The 16537-nt window shown below is 34.4% G+C and overlaps 2 protein-coding genes across 2 annotated transcripts in view; both read left to right on the top strand.

Moving 5' to 3' along the window:
- The first annotated feature begins 3266 nt into the window (after positions 1–3266).
- Positions 3267–8046, top strand: LOC142340705 (uncharacterized). Its single transcript, XM_075391402.1, has 2 exons — positions 3267–3510; positions 7447–8046. The coding sequence occupies exons 1-2, from the start codon at positions 3341–3343 to the stop codon at positions 7988–7990; spliced, it is 714 nt and encodes a 237-aa protein (XP_075247517.1). The 5' UTR covers positions 3267–3340; the 3' UTR covers positions 7991–8046.
- Positions 8047–11441: 3395 nt separating this feature from the next.
- The window catches only part of LOC142340653 (receptor tyrosine-protein kinase erbB-2-like), a 46634-nt gene continuing 41538 nt past the window's right edge, over positions 11442–16537 (top strand). The window contains exons 1-2 of the mRNA XM_075391344.1: positions 11442–11568; positions 12110–12247. Of these exons, the coding sequence (XP_075247459.1) occupies positions 11442–11568; positions 12110–12247 (265 nt within the window). The remainder of the gene's footprint in view (positions 11569–12109; positions 12248–16537) is intronic.

Genomic DNA, 16537 nt, shown 5'->3' on the forward strand with positions numbered 1-16537 from the left:
AAACGCAAACCGTCCAGCTGTTGCTGGAAAAATTGCAATGTTTGTCGGTAAAAAAACCTATGCCAGTGTTACCCTTTATTGTTTTTCAGTTTTAGTTTTGGCAACGTTATGAAGAACTTTGAAAGTCTAAGGTACTACTGGAAAAAAATTATCGAAAGTTCTTGGTCCGTTTGTCTGCAATTGCTCTCATTCGATGCTTTTAGCAGTTAAGTTACTGCCGGTCTTTTAGATTTTTTCGTTCAACGGTTTTTTTGTCCTTTTGATTTGCTTGACTAATTGCGTGCATTTGGTATAACGTAACAAAAAATTACTTACATTCACAATTGTTAGCTGCTGAACTCATTTCGCGGTAGTTTACTCCCGAAAATTAAATGAAAAATGAGCCGAAATCTTTTTTGTTTCCATTTAAATCTTTGTACTTGTCTATAATGAGCTCTAAAATTCTGTCATCTTGACAATTTTGTGAGCTTTGGGAATTGGTGTAAATTTGCATTCAATATTTTGTTCAGATGACACCCTTTTTATGCATGTATTCTTAATAACCCTTGGGAGTTACACTGACTTTTGGTCATGTTTTTCAACTTTTTGGTCGTGTTTTTAGTACATGTTTTGGTACATGATTTAGGTCATGTTTTTTCAACTTTTTTGGTCATGATTTTAGTACAACACAAAGGTGCTGTGAGAAGTGCTTAAGAATGAATGTAAGTGGTGTTCATAAACTTTTAAGTTCTGTTTATAACCCCTCACAGAGTCCTAATTTAAGCTTTTACAATCTTGTTAAGTAGACTTCTGTAATAATATGACGCAGCCCACTCGTGAAGTTATTAGGATCTTACTAGCTAAAGCAGGCTTAATTGGCTAACACAATATTAAAAAATCAATGGCGTTCAAAGAACATCGGAAAAGCCAGGATATCACCAGGAAAATCAATTTACAAATTAACTAGAAATGTCAACTTTATTATTTTGTATAGATGCTAAGTGGTAAGCTAAGCGTAGCTATATTGCGGCTCTTTACGACTCGACGTGGAGTATTGGTATTGCACAGATTTCTTTTCAGCTGATGCATGTTTATATAAGTTATTGTTAGTTAAGTTATTTAAGTTAAGTTATTTAAGTTTTTCTTCTTTGATGTTTCTGAATTAGGCAAGGTTAGTAAAGAGTTTATATTGCACGACTCTTCAAGTCGTTTCCGGTTTTCTTCAATAGGCTTGATTTCGGCATGACTTAATTTAATCTTATCCCGAAATTATTTCTGCTACTATAACTAAATGGATTTAGTATAATCGAGCTCAAGAGCCGGATAGCCCAGTTGTTAATGCTTGCGGTAATTACGCCAGAGATTGCGGGTTCGAACATCTTCATTGACCAATTGTTTTCCACCAAAAATGTTTCCAATGATACATCCTCTTTGAATTAAATCTTTAGGCGGTAGTGATAACTTCTTTCAGCTTATTTCTGCATCTGGTTTATCTGTATTCTATGGCACACGAGTCTATTGTTTCTGCCGGCTATGTTAGTTTGTTTGTAGTTAGAGGCGGAATACTTACGTTGTTACAAGATCTATGTTTGTGAAACTCCGAGGAAACTTCAATCTAGAAAAGTTAGTTTTTAAATAAATTTTTTTGTTTATTGGTGGTTATGTATATGTTTGTCCAGAAGTGAATTTTTTCTTGATGTAAGTTTATTTAAATCAAAATTTAAAGAAAGCTATATACAAGTGCTACGGGATTTGAAAAACCGAGAAAAACTCAAAAATATTCATTTGACTTTGATTGTAATCATCTAACATCTAAAAGTTGTGGTAACCGATTTCAATTTGTTTTTAAAAAACGTATTTTTGATCTTAAAAAATTTTGTATAAAACGTCTGTTAATTATTTTAGTGGTATTTTTTCTGTTGTGTTATCAAAACTGGTTTTAGTTTTGAAATTTAGTGTTTTTCCTTATCGGTGTTGTGTTAATTTTTTTCCAATAATTAAATTTTGTTCTTCTAACGACTGCGTGGTCCGGCTGTTTAGTTATTAATAGCCGCCCTCATCTTCTCAGCCGGCTATTATAGCGCTCCTATTTTTTTACAATTCAAAGAATTTGAATTGTATTGGGGCGCTGTCTTTTTTAAGATCTGTTCACACATTTTCATGATTTTTGAAGTCAATTTGGAGTAGTGATTTTGGTCACGCCGAAACAGGAAGTGGAGCGAAAAAGCGAGTGGTTTTGCGGCGTGAAATTTTTTTGCTCTAAATTTAAAGTAGAGTGAGAAAACGGTGTTTGAACAAAAATTTCTCGCTAGTGGTTTTTTTGTTCACATGCTGCAATTTCACTTTGATTTTTACAGTTTTCTCGATTTTTTGGATCGGATTTTTTTCTAAATGGTTTTCCCAATCCATTCATAGTCCGTTCTTGGTCTAGTTTTCTGTTTAGTCAATGAAAATTCTTTGAATTGTACGTCAGGACTTGTCCTGCTATGTTTTTTTTACTTCGTCGAACAAAAAAATGTTTCGCTTTTCCTCATTTTGCCGCTTTTTCAATATTTTGCGTGAAATCTTTTTGACTTCTCTAGGCTAGTTTCTCTCTTCTCTCATTCTGCTGAAAGTGATTTTGAACATCAGTTGCTCAGCAGAGCAATTCAAAATGAACAGAGTCAGTATAAAAGTTGAAGTCAGAAATAGAAACGGGATAAACCCTGAAAGCCCAATTTTAGGTGCCCACTATTTGAACGTCGTTCCTATAAGTATTAGTTACCTCTCTCTAATGCTTATTGGTATTGATAGTAGTCCCTGTAGCCTCTCTCTAAGAAACAGAAGTATGTTCAACTACGAAATGCCATCAGTATAAATCGGACTTAAAAAATGTTTTTGTACAAAAATCTTTTTTTTTTCAATATCTATTCTTTCAATCCCAATCATGCTTATTGGAATCAAAGGCGGCTATTTTCCGGCAATCTGCCGGGTATGTTCATATTTTTTGTCCATGATATTTCTAGTTTCTGTGAAACTCCGTTGTCTTTTTTGAAAATACATTTTGCAAGATTTTTTTGTGCAGAGGCAAATCTCTGCATGAATTACACATTAACTCATAACGCAAACTTTTATTCACCAATTTATTCGTCTGTTGAGTCTTCTTATCCGGTGTTCTGGTTAAGCAGAAAAAACAAACCTATAATTTGTGAGACTGGACCAGAGATTTCAATACCATTGCTCGTGTATAGAGGGTTCGAGTTTTTTATTTGGTTAAGAGAATGTTGAACAGTTATTGTTTAGAACACGCTGCCTTCTGTTGAAGAATACGTTATCCCTCCAGCGAAAGAAACTGAAACTACATGAAGAGTCATGGATTCGAATGTTCCTTCTTGCGAAGAAAAACCAATCACGTCTTTTTGTGCCCTCCCATGGCGGAAATCGAAATATGGATATGAACAAATTCTTCCTAGGTGATAGCAGAAGTTTGAGGAATTCTCTGAAAGTGACGGCACCCAACGTTTTAGTGCATCTCAGTGTTTTTATCCCAATGTGAGTATCATGTCAACAAATTCGATTCTAATCAGCTTGTTTTTATTTCCGTAGTTCTTAATATTGTTCTTACCTGGTGTAAAGCTTAGGACTGAGTATAGTTAAACTGTCTGCCGTAGCAGCAGTAACACCAAACGTGCCATGAGACAATTTTCAAATGCAAGCAGATCATTAACATATAATTATGATCCATAAATGACCTAAGTAAACTCTATCACAAGTGGCAAAGTTTTTTTAATTCGTAGCATTTCTATTGTGGAAAACACAGTTGCTCTCAATTTTGATCTCTCTATCAGATAAAGACAAATTTGGAAGGAAAGGGACGTTGCTGACACATCAAAGACACTCTTCGGCAAGATCCCTTATAGGGTCACCATGTAAACAAATAAACAAATAATAACCAATTTTTCGATTATTTTTTGAGTTAGAGAAAGATGTCTTAAATTTGTTTGAACCCTAACGAACAGTGTTCAAATTTCAAAGTCATACCCTAAAATGCAACTAATGCAAACAGTTTTAATTTAAATGATTTTCAGTTGTCAATCCGTCCAGCAGGATTTCTGAATAATCTGTTCTCAATTATTGAGGCGCCAAATTTTCTTGTCTTTCTTTCTCTCACTTCCTCACTTCCCCTCTCATTCAATGTGGTTTCTCTAAATTTGTATCTGGTATTTTGTGCCAGGTAAAGAATTTTCTATATTGTCCCTTCTCATTGGTCACACGCCCTAAACATGATGGAAATTATCGGTCATAATCAGATTTTGCAAATTTCTATGTTAGAAACGTTCAAAAACTTCCTTCATTTGTACTAAGCTATTATCAAAGCGAACAGAAATTAGATTAATGACATGATTAATTTTGTGTGGCAATTTCCGACACTTGAAAGCCGTTTTTAATAAATGTGTGTCAAAGTTTTTGAGCCGATTTTTTTTCTACGTGTATTTGTCACTCATTTTCATCGGTTGATTTAGCTTGATTTGGCTTAGCATGTGGTTTTAAAGCATTTATTTCTCAGAAATCTTTTTCGGGTAAGCAAATTATTTGATATTTTCAGTTTCATTTGTAACTGTTCATAAGCGTCCTATCAATCCTTTGAAACTCATTTCTTGCTTGGGCGCTAGAAGATGCTGCTGTTGAGCTGGCTGATCCACTTGCTTTTGTTTTAAACGAGTACATCATAATTTTTTGTTTTTAAAAATGGATTTATGCAAACCCATAAAATTATCGTCCAGAATCAATAATTTTGGCACGGTCTATGGTTTTCGAGTAAATGCTCTTATTTCAAATAGATGAATACCTACACGGAAAAAAATGCTGCATAGTAAGAGTCAATTCGGCTCAAAATCAAAAGTCTCAAAGACAGATGCCTTTATAAAAACAAATCAAAATCAACTCGCTATAAACCTATGTTACGATGCCTTTCTTTACCAGGTTTATCCGAAGCTTATGACTTATTTATTTGGTGTGTACCGGTTACTAAGTTGGAATGGCTGGGTTTTTGTGGAGCAAGCATGAGATATTACCAAAAGTTAAATTCATGAACTTCAACATAAAGTGTCTTTTATAGGCTTGTCTTCGAAGTGGGTTGAAATGAAACAAGGTGTACCACAAGGCACCGTTTAAGGTCCTCTTCTCTTTAATTTATATGAAATTGATACTATTGTTTTTATATAATCTGAAATAAAATCATACACTGACGATAATTTAAATGCATGCTAAGGGAAGTAATGAAAGTACAATTATTTGATTGACATTCACTAGGTATAATTGCTAAAAAAAAGAGTTTATTTTTTGTAACAAGAAGTTTGAACTGGAGGAGGGAATTAAAATTTAGCGGTCAAGCTATCACAAATATCACCGCAGGTGAATAATTTTGGAGTGCACTTTGGTAATGACCCGTGACGTCCAGGTACATTTAAAAATTTTATTTGAAAATTGTCCAAGAGTTTTTTAAAGGTTTTTACTTTCCAAGAATTTATCAGAACTTTATACATTCCAAGAGCTTTTGGCGGAAAACTTTGAGCCTCCTCTTTAAACGCAGTAGCCATTACTCATCTATAGGACCGGGCAATTTTATTATGTTTCGTCAATCAAAACTTGTTAACGTTAGCAAAAAAAAAACAAATTAAATGTGCATTCAAAGTACTATTTGGTTGCATTTGATGTGTAAATAACTGTATGAATTTTTGTGAGAATTAAAGTTCAGGTACAATTTGCTTCCTGTGAAAAGGCTTCTTTCATTACAACAGCAATTTATCCAATATAAAATTTGCATAAAGGAGCGTCAGATAAACTCGCAGGACTTGTTCTAACAACTAACAATTTTGTCCTTAATGAATGACGAAAAAGGTTTTCACCGCAGCTTCTAGAACCCTTACTCTTGACATATTTTTTGGGAAAGACATTGCTTTATAAATTTTTATTAAGATGCCAAAATTTTTTGAATGCAAATTTCTCATTAGTCAAAAGAAATCGTTGTTTAAAAATATTTAATTGTATTTTTAAAGGAGTCAAAGCACTATGTCATGGAGAAATGTCAAGTTGAAATGAGTTTGTAGAATTTGTAGAGTTTGTTGAATTAATTAATTAATACACTGCCTTTTGACTTTATCTCCTTTTTTGTTTTGTGTAATTTGATATTGACAATTGAATTCGGTGTTTTTTATACCATGCCGCTAGAAGAAAACAATGTTTTCAATACATAATATGAATCCTAAAAGGGCGAATAAAAGCTAAAAGCAATCACTTCAGAATGTTCTCTTTCTACGGTTAGATAATGATTCGCCACAATTAATGTTAATACACCTTTATAATGGTATATAATTTGTAATGGAAAGCCCTACTCTTTATAGGCTGTAGAAGTATTATTAGTGCAGAAGTGCAAAATACGCATTGGTTATGCAATTATAGTAATAACAACAAAATTGTTTTCATGTGTTTATTAATAGCCGCGCAGCGATAGCTGGGGTTATTATTGGCCGTCTCTTGGTTTTCACAGTTCAAAGAATTTGAATTGTATTGGGCGCTGTCTTTTTTTGGATCTGTTCACGAAATTCTCATGATTTTCGAACTCAAATTGGAATAGTGATTTTGGTCACGCCGAAACAGGAAGTGGAGCGAAAAGACAAGGGGTTTTGCGGAGTGAAAATTTTTCACTCGAATATTCAAATGGAATAAGAATTCCGTGTTTGAACAAAAATTCGCTCTCTCAGTGGTTTTTTGTTGACATGGCAATTTCACTTTGATTTTGACTGTATTTTTCATTTTTCGGATCGGATTGTTTTCTAAGTGGTTTTCCCAATCTATTCATAGTTTATTCTAGGCTTAGTTTTTTGTTTGAACCAAATTTCCCTTTACCGCTAGTGGTTTTTTTTGTTCACATGCGGCATTTTGACTTTGATTTTCTGTTTTTAAAGTTTGTTGTTTAGTCAATAGAAATTCTTTGAATTTTACGTCAGGACTTGTCCTGCTATGTTTTTATTTCGTCAAGATATTTATTACGACCATATGACGTCACAACGTTCATTTGTTCATGTAATTTCAACTGAAGTGCGTGCGTGATGTCATTTCTCACTCTTAGTGGAGCGAGTTTTTTGGCCGTGATTAACTTTTTGGTCACACGTGACTTACCGCGCTCGAAAATGACTTCCTCACTCTGAAATTGACTTTTCTTTACTTTAATTCAAAGAGATAAAATCAAGTGAGTGTGCCACTCTAAATGAAGGTTATTTGAGAGCAGCTAATAGTGTCACCAATTACTTATACAGATTCTTAATTAAAATATAACATCTCATCCTTTAATGAATAGAGTAATTTTTTGGTCTGTCTTTTTTACTGTTTTTTTTTTGAGACTGCAGATCTACGAAGCTATTGCGGCTATTTTCTGGCAATCTGCCAGCTATGTTTGACAGTTGGTTACCTCCAGTTTTGTTGCAGGGCCATGGCTCTTCGACAGCTGAGTTTCGGGACTATTAAAACTGATACAATGACGTCAGATTATGTCATATCCGATTCCTCTTTCCTGTGGATTGACAGTTTGCTCACACCAAGTTTTTCTCTATCAGCGGTTCTGTTCACAATTCACGTGATCAATTGGCGAATCAATTTGATCAGACCAACTCCGATTCGGGGTCTGAAGAAAGCGAAGCAACCGCCGATATTTCTGATCTTTCCTGCTGTTCAGGCATTGATGGGAACTCAATTACCGGCAACTCTGGTGTTATACTGGACAATGACCGCTATTCTGGCGACTGTGGAATCGTTGACGTTTCGTCTTCCCTTGAACAGTTTTAGGAAATCTTTAAAATTACAACCGAACAGTGTTTATTTGTTCCCCAGTGGATCTCGAGAACTGTGCGAAGCTGTTGGTAATGGAAGTTATTATCCCGGCGTAGAGTCGGCCAAACATACGATTCAGAATTCTGATATTTTAGAGCCTGGTGTTAGAGATATTTTGATAAAATCATTAGAGAGAAAGTAAGCTTATATTTGTCCACTTCTTTTTGACGTATTAAATTTTTAACGCATTGAAAACAGGCTAAATGCCCATTGGAACAATTATTAACGAGTGTCAAAAAGCAGCCTAATCAACTTAATTTACAGACGAACATGGCAAAAAATGTCCAATGGCTTGACCATCCAATATTATTCAATTGTCCACTAAATCGACTATACAAAAACACGACCTACAGCAAAGTTATACGATGTAAAGTATATTTGCATCTGTAAATTAAACTCAATTTACCGACACACGTGGTAAAAACTATACGGGCTAAACTGTTCAATAAATCAACTATCGAATAATAGAGAAAAACTGAAATCGGACATTAAAGTCAAGGATCGCTTGTAACTTAAGCACATTAGACCACTGATTTTTGATACTCGCTGTACATCTTTTCATTCTGTAACGTATCGGCTTCGTTTGAACCCATTTATAACTCAATTTTCGAGAATTCAAAACTTCAAACTTTTTAAGCCTGAGATCACATAAATTGCCGTGTGTTGAATTACAATTTTGCGGAAACAAAGTGACTCATGATAAATTTGCATATTTTGTGATTTTTGTAATTTTGTTGGATCCGGTGGTTTCTTGTTTAAGTTAAATACAATTTCATGTAATTTTCCTCTAAAATGCACGATTTCTGACATGTTCTCCAGCAAAAGCCATGTTTTAAGAGGTACTAAGAGGCACTGTTTTAAGATTTCATTGTGAATAAAATCCATCTACAGTACCCGACATTTTTATGTTGCATCAATCAAAAATTGTCAAAGCTAGTAAAAACAAGTTAAATGGGCAATCAAAGCCCTATTTGTTTTCATTTTGTATGAAACGCTGTCAATTTTAAACTGAAGTAAAGTTTGCGTCCTTAGAAAGGCTTCTTTCATTGCGGAACATCATTTTATTGTTTTACAAAAGAATTATTCGGTAAAAACCAGCGTTGGATAAACTCACAGGAGTTGACTTCCAAATAATAATCTTCTTAATGACGAAAAAATTACCATATCTTCAACAACCCCTTCTCTTGACAGCGTCTGTTTTGGAAAAGCCATGGCTTTTTTGATTGAGATTTTTGTTTGCAAATTGCTCACCAGTCAAAACAAAATCGGGATCGATTCTGTTTTGGCCCCACCAGCTTTGAGCACAAGTAGCGCACATGCTATTTTCTTACATAGTAACGTGCTGTATAACAACATATAATTTGTAACTGGGGTCATAAAAAACACTGAATGGGGGAACAGAATAGATTCCAAAATCGTTGTTACAAATGACTTTATGATGTTATTTATGGAAGACCCAAATCAAACTTTTTACTGTACCATGGAGAATTGTCAAGTTCAATTGATTTTATAGCTTTTGATATTTCAATATTTATAACTCAATTTTCGAGAATTCAAAACTTCAAACTTTTTAAGCGTGAGATCACATAAATTGCCGTGTGTTGAATTACAATTTTGCGGAAACAAAGTGACTCATGATAAATTTGCATATTTTGTGATTTTTGTAATTTTGTTGGATCCGGTGGTTTCTTGTTTAAGTTAAATACAATTTCATTTAATTTTCCTCTTAAATGTACGATTTCTGACATGTTCTCCAGCAAAAGCCATGTTTCAAGAGGTTTTAAACTCTGTTGACTTGAAATTAAATTCATTTGATTTGGCATGAAAAATTACGAGAAATCTTATATTAACCACAAAAAAAAATCAGGATGCGCAAACCTAGGAATTAAAATTCAAGATAAGTTACCTAAAATGCATGAGAAACCAATTGATATGCAAGCTTATCGTTTCTCAGTTTCTTCCAGCACAATATTTCTCACGTGTTCTAGACATCTAAAACTCCGTTGAGCTCACATAGAATTAATAATCTCAACAATTTGTAACTGTGAAGATCATTTTTGAGATAAATATTAACTATTTAACTTGCGTGAGCTGTCACTAATGACGTCTTCGTATCAATAAAATCTGCTGGTGCTTTTGTCCGTGTTGTTTCTTGCTATTCTGAAAACGCCTTTGAAAGTTTTGGCCTATTTTTATTCGAATGTCAGAAGTCAAACCGCAAAAATATCCGTTTGTTTTGGATACAAGTTCACACAGTTTCAATAATAATCCGCGAATAGTCAACCAGTTTCAAGACAAAAAGAAATCAGTGACTTACAAAAAAAAAATTTGCTTCTGAATTTTTTTGCTCGCCTCAATTATATCTTGATATTATACCATACCTAATCAGTATAATTTTGATTGAAATGTTTTGCCCGCACATAAGATTCATGGGCCCTACCGTCTCATGACCTTGATAGATTATGGACCCAGGAAATTCAAGTCCCTACGGTTAATCATCAAAAAGGGGAAAAGTAACGCGCATTTTTTGATTTTTTGCCTGCGCGATTTTTTTGAATCTGAAAAGCAGCAATTTTTTGTCAGAAATTCTACCAACTTTTATTCGAAGATATTCTGCCAATATTGTATTCTGCAGTATTCAAAGTATTGAAAGTCGAACTTGAAACTGCAATTTGAAGGTATTGAAGATATCGAAGATATTCATCGGTTGATATATGTCAAACTTTTTTTTGTGACTGAATAAAAAACGAAAAGATATTCTACCAACAACAATGCAAATCTGATATTACTTCCACTGTATATACACAGTCTTTGTTGTATTCACGGAATATATTGCAAGTTGAAGTTGGGGATATGAAGATTCTTTTTGATTTTGATATTTTTTTATCTAAACAAACAATAGTCAGAATAATATTGCCAACTACCCATCTCGGATACAATCAATTCTTGGAGTATTCATGCAGCAAGTTTTCGTTGAATATTGACAGATTTCGCAGTAACCTAACAGTTCTTTTGATACGTAGCAAATAATTTTGTTTTGAAATTGGTGTTTGCCTTTTCCGGCTAAAACCCCACACAAGTTAAGGGGATTTTTAACAGATAGAAAACACCAGTCACTCCAACAGCTTCAAATTTTCTGATTTTTGATTCCGGTGGATAACTTTAAAACAAAATTTGTTTTTTGGAACATGTTTTAACTATTGCAATATTGTCATTTGGAACATTAACATAACATTGGAAGTTTCTTTACACAGTGCGATACACAAAAATGTGTAATCAGTCGTGTAGAAGTAAAGGTGTTTTTTTCCCTGGAAGAGGAAGACTTTGCTTATTTTGAGGATCAATTTGAAGCAAAGATGTTTAAAATGAAACTTTTGAGAATTTCGAAAAGGCAACGTGATGAAAATGATTTTGAGAAAAATTTGAAACCTAATGCTTCCGAGGAAGCTAGACTTAGAAATAAACAGCAAGCCAGGGAAAAATTTAATGAGGTAAAGATGTGTGTTTGGTGTGAGATCATACAATCACTTGACAAACGTTCTGCAATGCTTTTGAGACCTTACAAAGAGGATGGTCCAAAGGCATGGTCCGTAATGTGTGATAGATATAAAAGTTGTGAACGGCCTCGTCTACAGCAATTGATTGAAAAGTTGACTAATTTGAAATTGACAATAAACGAAAATGTCATTGATTATATCACACGGGCTGAAGAGTTGCCAAGTAATTTAAGAGAAGTTGATGAACAAGTCAGTGAGCCCATGCTTTATTTCTATTCTTTGAAAGGTCTCACAGATGATTTTGATAATTTTGTTACAATATGCAAATTCAGTAAGGATGAACAAAATCTGGATAGTAGTAAAAGACATTTAGTGAATTTTGATTATGACAAGACAACGTAGCAATGATGAGCGTCGGGAGTCTACGTTTTTGGCAGTAATAGGCAGAAACCAAAATTGAAATGTAATTTTTATGAGGAAAATGGGTCATAAAGAAGCGTTTTGTTTTTCAAAAGATTCTAACAAAATAAATATGAAATGTCATAATTGTGTTACCTCAGGTCACCTAGCAAAGGATTGCCGCAAACCAAAACAAAACAAAAGGTACTGTTCTTTTTGCAAAATGAACAACCATGACTGCAGCGAATGCCGTAAACTTAAAAATGATACCAGTAACAATGAATGAGCTAAATTACTTCGTGAAATGAACTCAGCTGATGAAAAAGGTTTTTGTTTTTTCGCAAGTAATGATAACAATGTTTTAGCTACGAATGAGGTTGATATAATAATTGATTCAGGATGTACAACTTACATGTTGAAAGATCGCGAACTGTTTGCTACTTTAGATGAAAGTTTTTCGGGATCTGTTGGCTGTGCAAACAGTTCTGAATCCGAAATTAAAGGTAAGGGTAGGGATGAATTTTATGTCTGAGGATGAAGGAAAGAGAGCAAAAATACTTCTGTCAGAAGCTCTTTTTGTTCCCGACTACGGGAAGAGAAAAGTTCTGGTAATAAAATGGAATTTGGAGTCAACGATCAAATAGTAACAAGAGATGGCACTGTTTTTCCACTGATGCAAGAGAACAATCTATTCCGATGGAGTGCCAAGTTGATTAATCATGAGACTCAAGAAAATGATTTTTCCAACGAACAATGCTTAGCTTCTTCAAACTTGAAACTTTGGCATGACAGTCTAGGTCTTAATAAATTTCAGGATTTGATAAAACTTCAAAACCACGTTGATGGAATGCAAATTGACAAAAATGATTGCAGTGAATTGAAGTGTGACAGTGACACTTGCAAATTAAACAAAGCAAAATGTAAACTGGTTACAAAAGATAGTGTTGACAGAGCGAACAATGCGCTTGATATTGTTCATGTTGATATTTCGAGACCACCTGTATCAGTTGACAATCATAGATACGCAATTTCATTTGTTGACAGTTTTTCACGATTTTCGAAAGGTCACTTTATGAAAACTCGTGATGAGTGCCTCCAGTATTTTCAACAGTTTTGCGCAGATTTAGGTACACCTCAAACACTTGTAAATGACGGCGCAAAAGAGTTTTCCTCTAGTCAGTTTTCCAGGTTCTGTCGTGAAAATAAGGTGAGACTTCAAAATTCAGCACCTTATACGCCCGAGGAAATGGCGAAGTAGAGAGAAAATAGGGAACTACTACCGGCATAACAAGATGTTTGTTGGATAACGCAGGTTTGGGAAAAGAATACTGGACCTATGCAATGAACTGCTCTTTTTACATCAAAAACTACTGTTTTCACTCAGCAATTGGAAAAACACCTTACGAAAAAATGTATCGATCCAAACCAAAGGTTTCTTCTGTAAAGGTTTTTGGCTGTAAGGCTTTTAGCAATATCGAAAAACAGTTTTGCGGAAAACTTGACCACCGTGCTCAAGAAGGTATATTTCTGGGATTTTCAAATAATAGCAAAACGTTTATTATAGGAATTCAAGTCCAACAAGAAATTTACAAGATTACAAAAAGTCGTAATGCAAATTTCCACGAGGATGTGATGTTTTGTAAAGCCAAAAACGACCGCAATCAACATTCTTCTTCGGAAGGTCCCTCAGTGGCAAATATTAATTTTGGTGATGTTAATGAGACAGAATTTTGCAATGAACCCTTTACAATCTTAAACGAGGAGACAGACAGTAGAGAGTCAAATATCACCTCTTCGAAGATCTGCTCGACTTAACCAGAATACTAATTATGGGTTTTCTGCAGAAGTGGAGGAAATCTTGAAATGTTATGCTGAACTACCTCAAAATACTATTGAAGCCTTGAAAAATGAAAACTGGCGAGACGCAATGCAACAAGAGTATAATTCGTTAATTAAAAACCACGTTTGGGAGTTAGTTCCTCTTCCAGAACATGTTAAAGCAATTGGGAGCATTGGCATTTTGCTGACGAATATGATAGTGATGGTAAGGTCACTAAACACAAAGTACGTTTTTTCACAAAAGGTTATAGTCAACAGAAAGGCATTGACTATAAAGACACATACTCACCAACTACTAGACTGAGTACCATACGTATCATACTTCAAATAGTGGCAAATTTAGGTGTTATTCCAAAACAAATGAACATCAAGACAGCGTACTTGAATGCACGAATTGAGGAAAATGTTTTGAAAAATTTGACCCAGACGGTAATCCATTAGTTTGTAAATTGAACAAAAGCATTTACGGTTTAAAACAGTCAGAAGGTAATTGGTTCCTTACTCTTAAAGAACATTTAAAAACCATAGATTTTGAAGCATGCATACATGATCCTTGTTTATTCATCAAAAAATGGAACAGTGTGAAAATGATTTGCGTTTGGGTAGATGGTATTATTTTCTATTGCCCTGAAACGGATTTTTACCAATGGTTTGAGGGAAAGATGTCAAATTCATTATTAGTGAATGTTCTGATCTCAAATGGTTTTTGGGAATGAAATTTGAGTTTTCCAATGGGAATTTTGAAATCAGTCAGGAAAAATTCGTTGATAACGTTCTGATAAAATTTGGAATGAGCGACTGCAAAAGTGTATTGACACCTCTTGCAGAAAAACAAAAGTTCACTAAATTTGCACAGACTGATAGACCTGATATTGACAATACAGCTTATCGCAGTCTTGCTGGTAGCCTGAATTATTTAGCACTATCAACACGACCCGATCTTTCACAGGCGGCGCATGCTTTAAGTCTTTTTCTTGAAGTGCCAAAAATGGAGCACTGGATTGCAGCTAAACATTTACTGAGATATTTAAACGGTACAAAACATCTAAATCTCATTTCAGGAAAGCGACATCGGCGGATGACAATTTGGCTGGTTATAGCGACTCTGACGGGGCTGGGAACATTGACAATCGTAAAAGCGAAACAGGCTTTTGTTTCAATATGTGTAATAATTCTGGCTCAATTAGTTGGGCAAGTAAAATTCAAAATAGTATTGCTTCATCTTCAGCAGAGGCTGAAGTTTACGCATGTATTTCAGCTGCTCAAGAATGGGTATACTTGAAGGGTATTTTAGCTGAACTCAACCATCCTGTACCAAGCCGATCGAATTTGTTTGTTGATAATCAAGCTTGTTTCGGACTAAGTAATCAAACTTCTCACCATAGTTAAACTAAGCATTTTGCAATCAAAGTACATTATCTTAGGGATTTGTGCGAGAGAGTTGAACTGAAGTTAGTATGTTTCTACAGACAAACAACCAGCTGACCTACTAACAAAAAGTCTCGTTGAAATTAAAACAGAGAGATTCCGGCAACATCTTGGTAGCTAAAGACATGAAGGTGACATCCGAAAGGCGGGGTTTTTTTAGCCTATTTTTATTCGAATGTCAGAAGTCAAACAGCAAAATTCATCCGTTTGTTTTGGATACCAGTTCACACAGTTTCGATAATAATCCGTGAATAGTCAACCAGTTTCCAGACAAAAAGAAATCAGTCACTTACAAGAAAAACATGTGCTTCTGAATTTTTTTGATCGCCTCAATTATATCTTGATATTATACCATACCTAATCAGTATAAGTTTGATTGAAATGTTTTGCACGCACATAAGATTCCTGGACCCTACCGTCGCATAACCTTGATAGATAGAATTTTCTGTTCCCGCAGTGTTCTGTTCCCGCAGTCAAATGGGAGAGCTTTATGCTAGCCCCACTTTTTGTTAGCTTATGTGGTATCAATTTGAAGCTCTCTGCGTCTAGAATTTCACTGAAAAGGAATATTTTAGATTTTTTTTTCGGAAAAAAACGTTCACCATTTTTTCTTCACTATTTTAGGCAGTTGAGCCTAATTTTTTAAATTAAATTCGGCTAAAAATTTTGGTCCAGATTCCTTTACTTGCGTCAACTAGCAGTTGTTTCAAAAGTATCTTTTGTAAAAAGTACCTTATTGTTTTGGCAAAGTCTCAATATAGTAAAAAAAAATTACAGAAAAAACTTGAGAAAAAATTTGTGAGTTTTTCAGCCAATTTTTAGATATTTTATGAATTTTGACCCAACTTTTACCTGGTTTGTTTTCTGCTTAATTTTAACATATTTGTTTAAACCATGATAGGTAGGGAGAAAATCATTTGAGATTTGTTTATTATTGGTTAATCGTTAAAAAATTGAAAAATCAAAATATTATAAAAGTTTTTCATATGAAACCTAAAAACACAAAAAGTTCAATAGCATGCGCTCTGTCCACATGCTCAATTGACTGAAGGCTAAACAATATTGTAGGTCGTCTTTTTTGAACTACACTGAGATTGAAAAAGAAATCAGATACTTTTTCTGACATTTTTGATCACCTTTTATGCCACTGTTGAATTTTTTTCTCCATCTGAATATTTGTGTCCCCCATTAAAACAACATTAAGTGTTAGTTGTTAGGAGCAGTTCTACTCATTCTGCCAGATATTATTCATTTCCAATTTATATAATTTAGATTCGTTTTTTAGAGCAGTATGTTCTTTAAGAACTGTTCATAGTTTTTGATGACTTTGAAGTCAATTTGAAATCAAATTTAAGGGGTCAATCAGTTAGCAGAACGGGTATTCACACTGAGGCAGCGCAGGTAACAAAAACATAAAGTTTCAGGGCGCGAACGGCAATTTCTGAGATGACGGGAATCAAATTTTCGGGAGTTTTTGCTGACTCGCCGTGATTTGACTGCTGCTTTTAGTGTTATCCCCTTTTCAA

The sequence above is a fragment of the Convolutriloba macropyga genome, chromosome 6 (assembly GCF_964194025.1).
Source record: "Convolutriloba macropyga chromosome 6, txConMacr16.3, whole genome shotgun sequence".
Classification (NCBI taxonomy): domain Eukaryota; kingdom Metazoa; phylum Xenacoelomorpha; order Acoela; family Convolutidae; genus Convolutriloba; species Convolutriloba macropyga.

Coding starts and splice junctions, on each gene's coding strand:
- LOC142340705 (XM_075391402.1), top strand. CDS start 3,341: ATGTTCCTTCTTGCGAAGAAAAACCAATCACGTCTTTTTGTGCCCTCC. Junction 3,511..7,446: donor CTCAGTGTTTTTATCCCAAT/GTGAGTATCATG, acceptor GTTTTGTTGCAG/GGCCATGGCTCTTCGACAGC.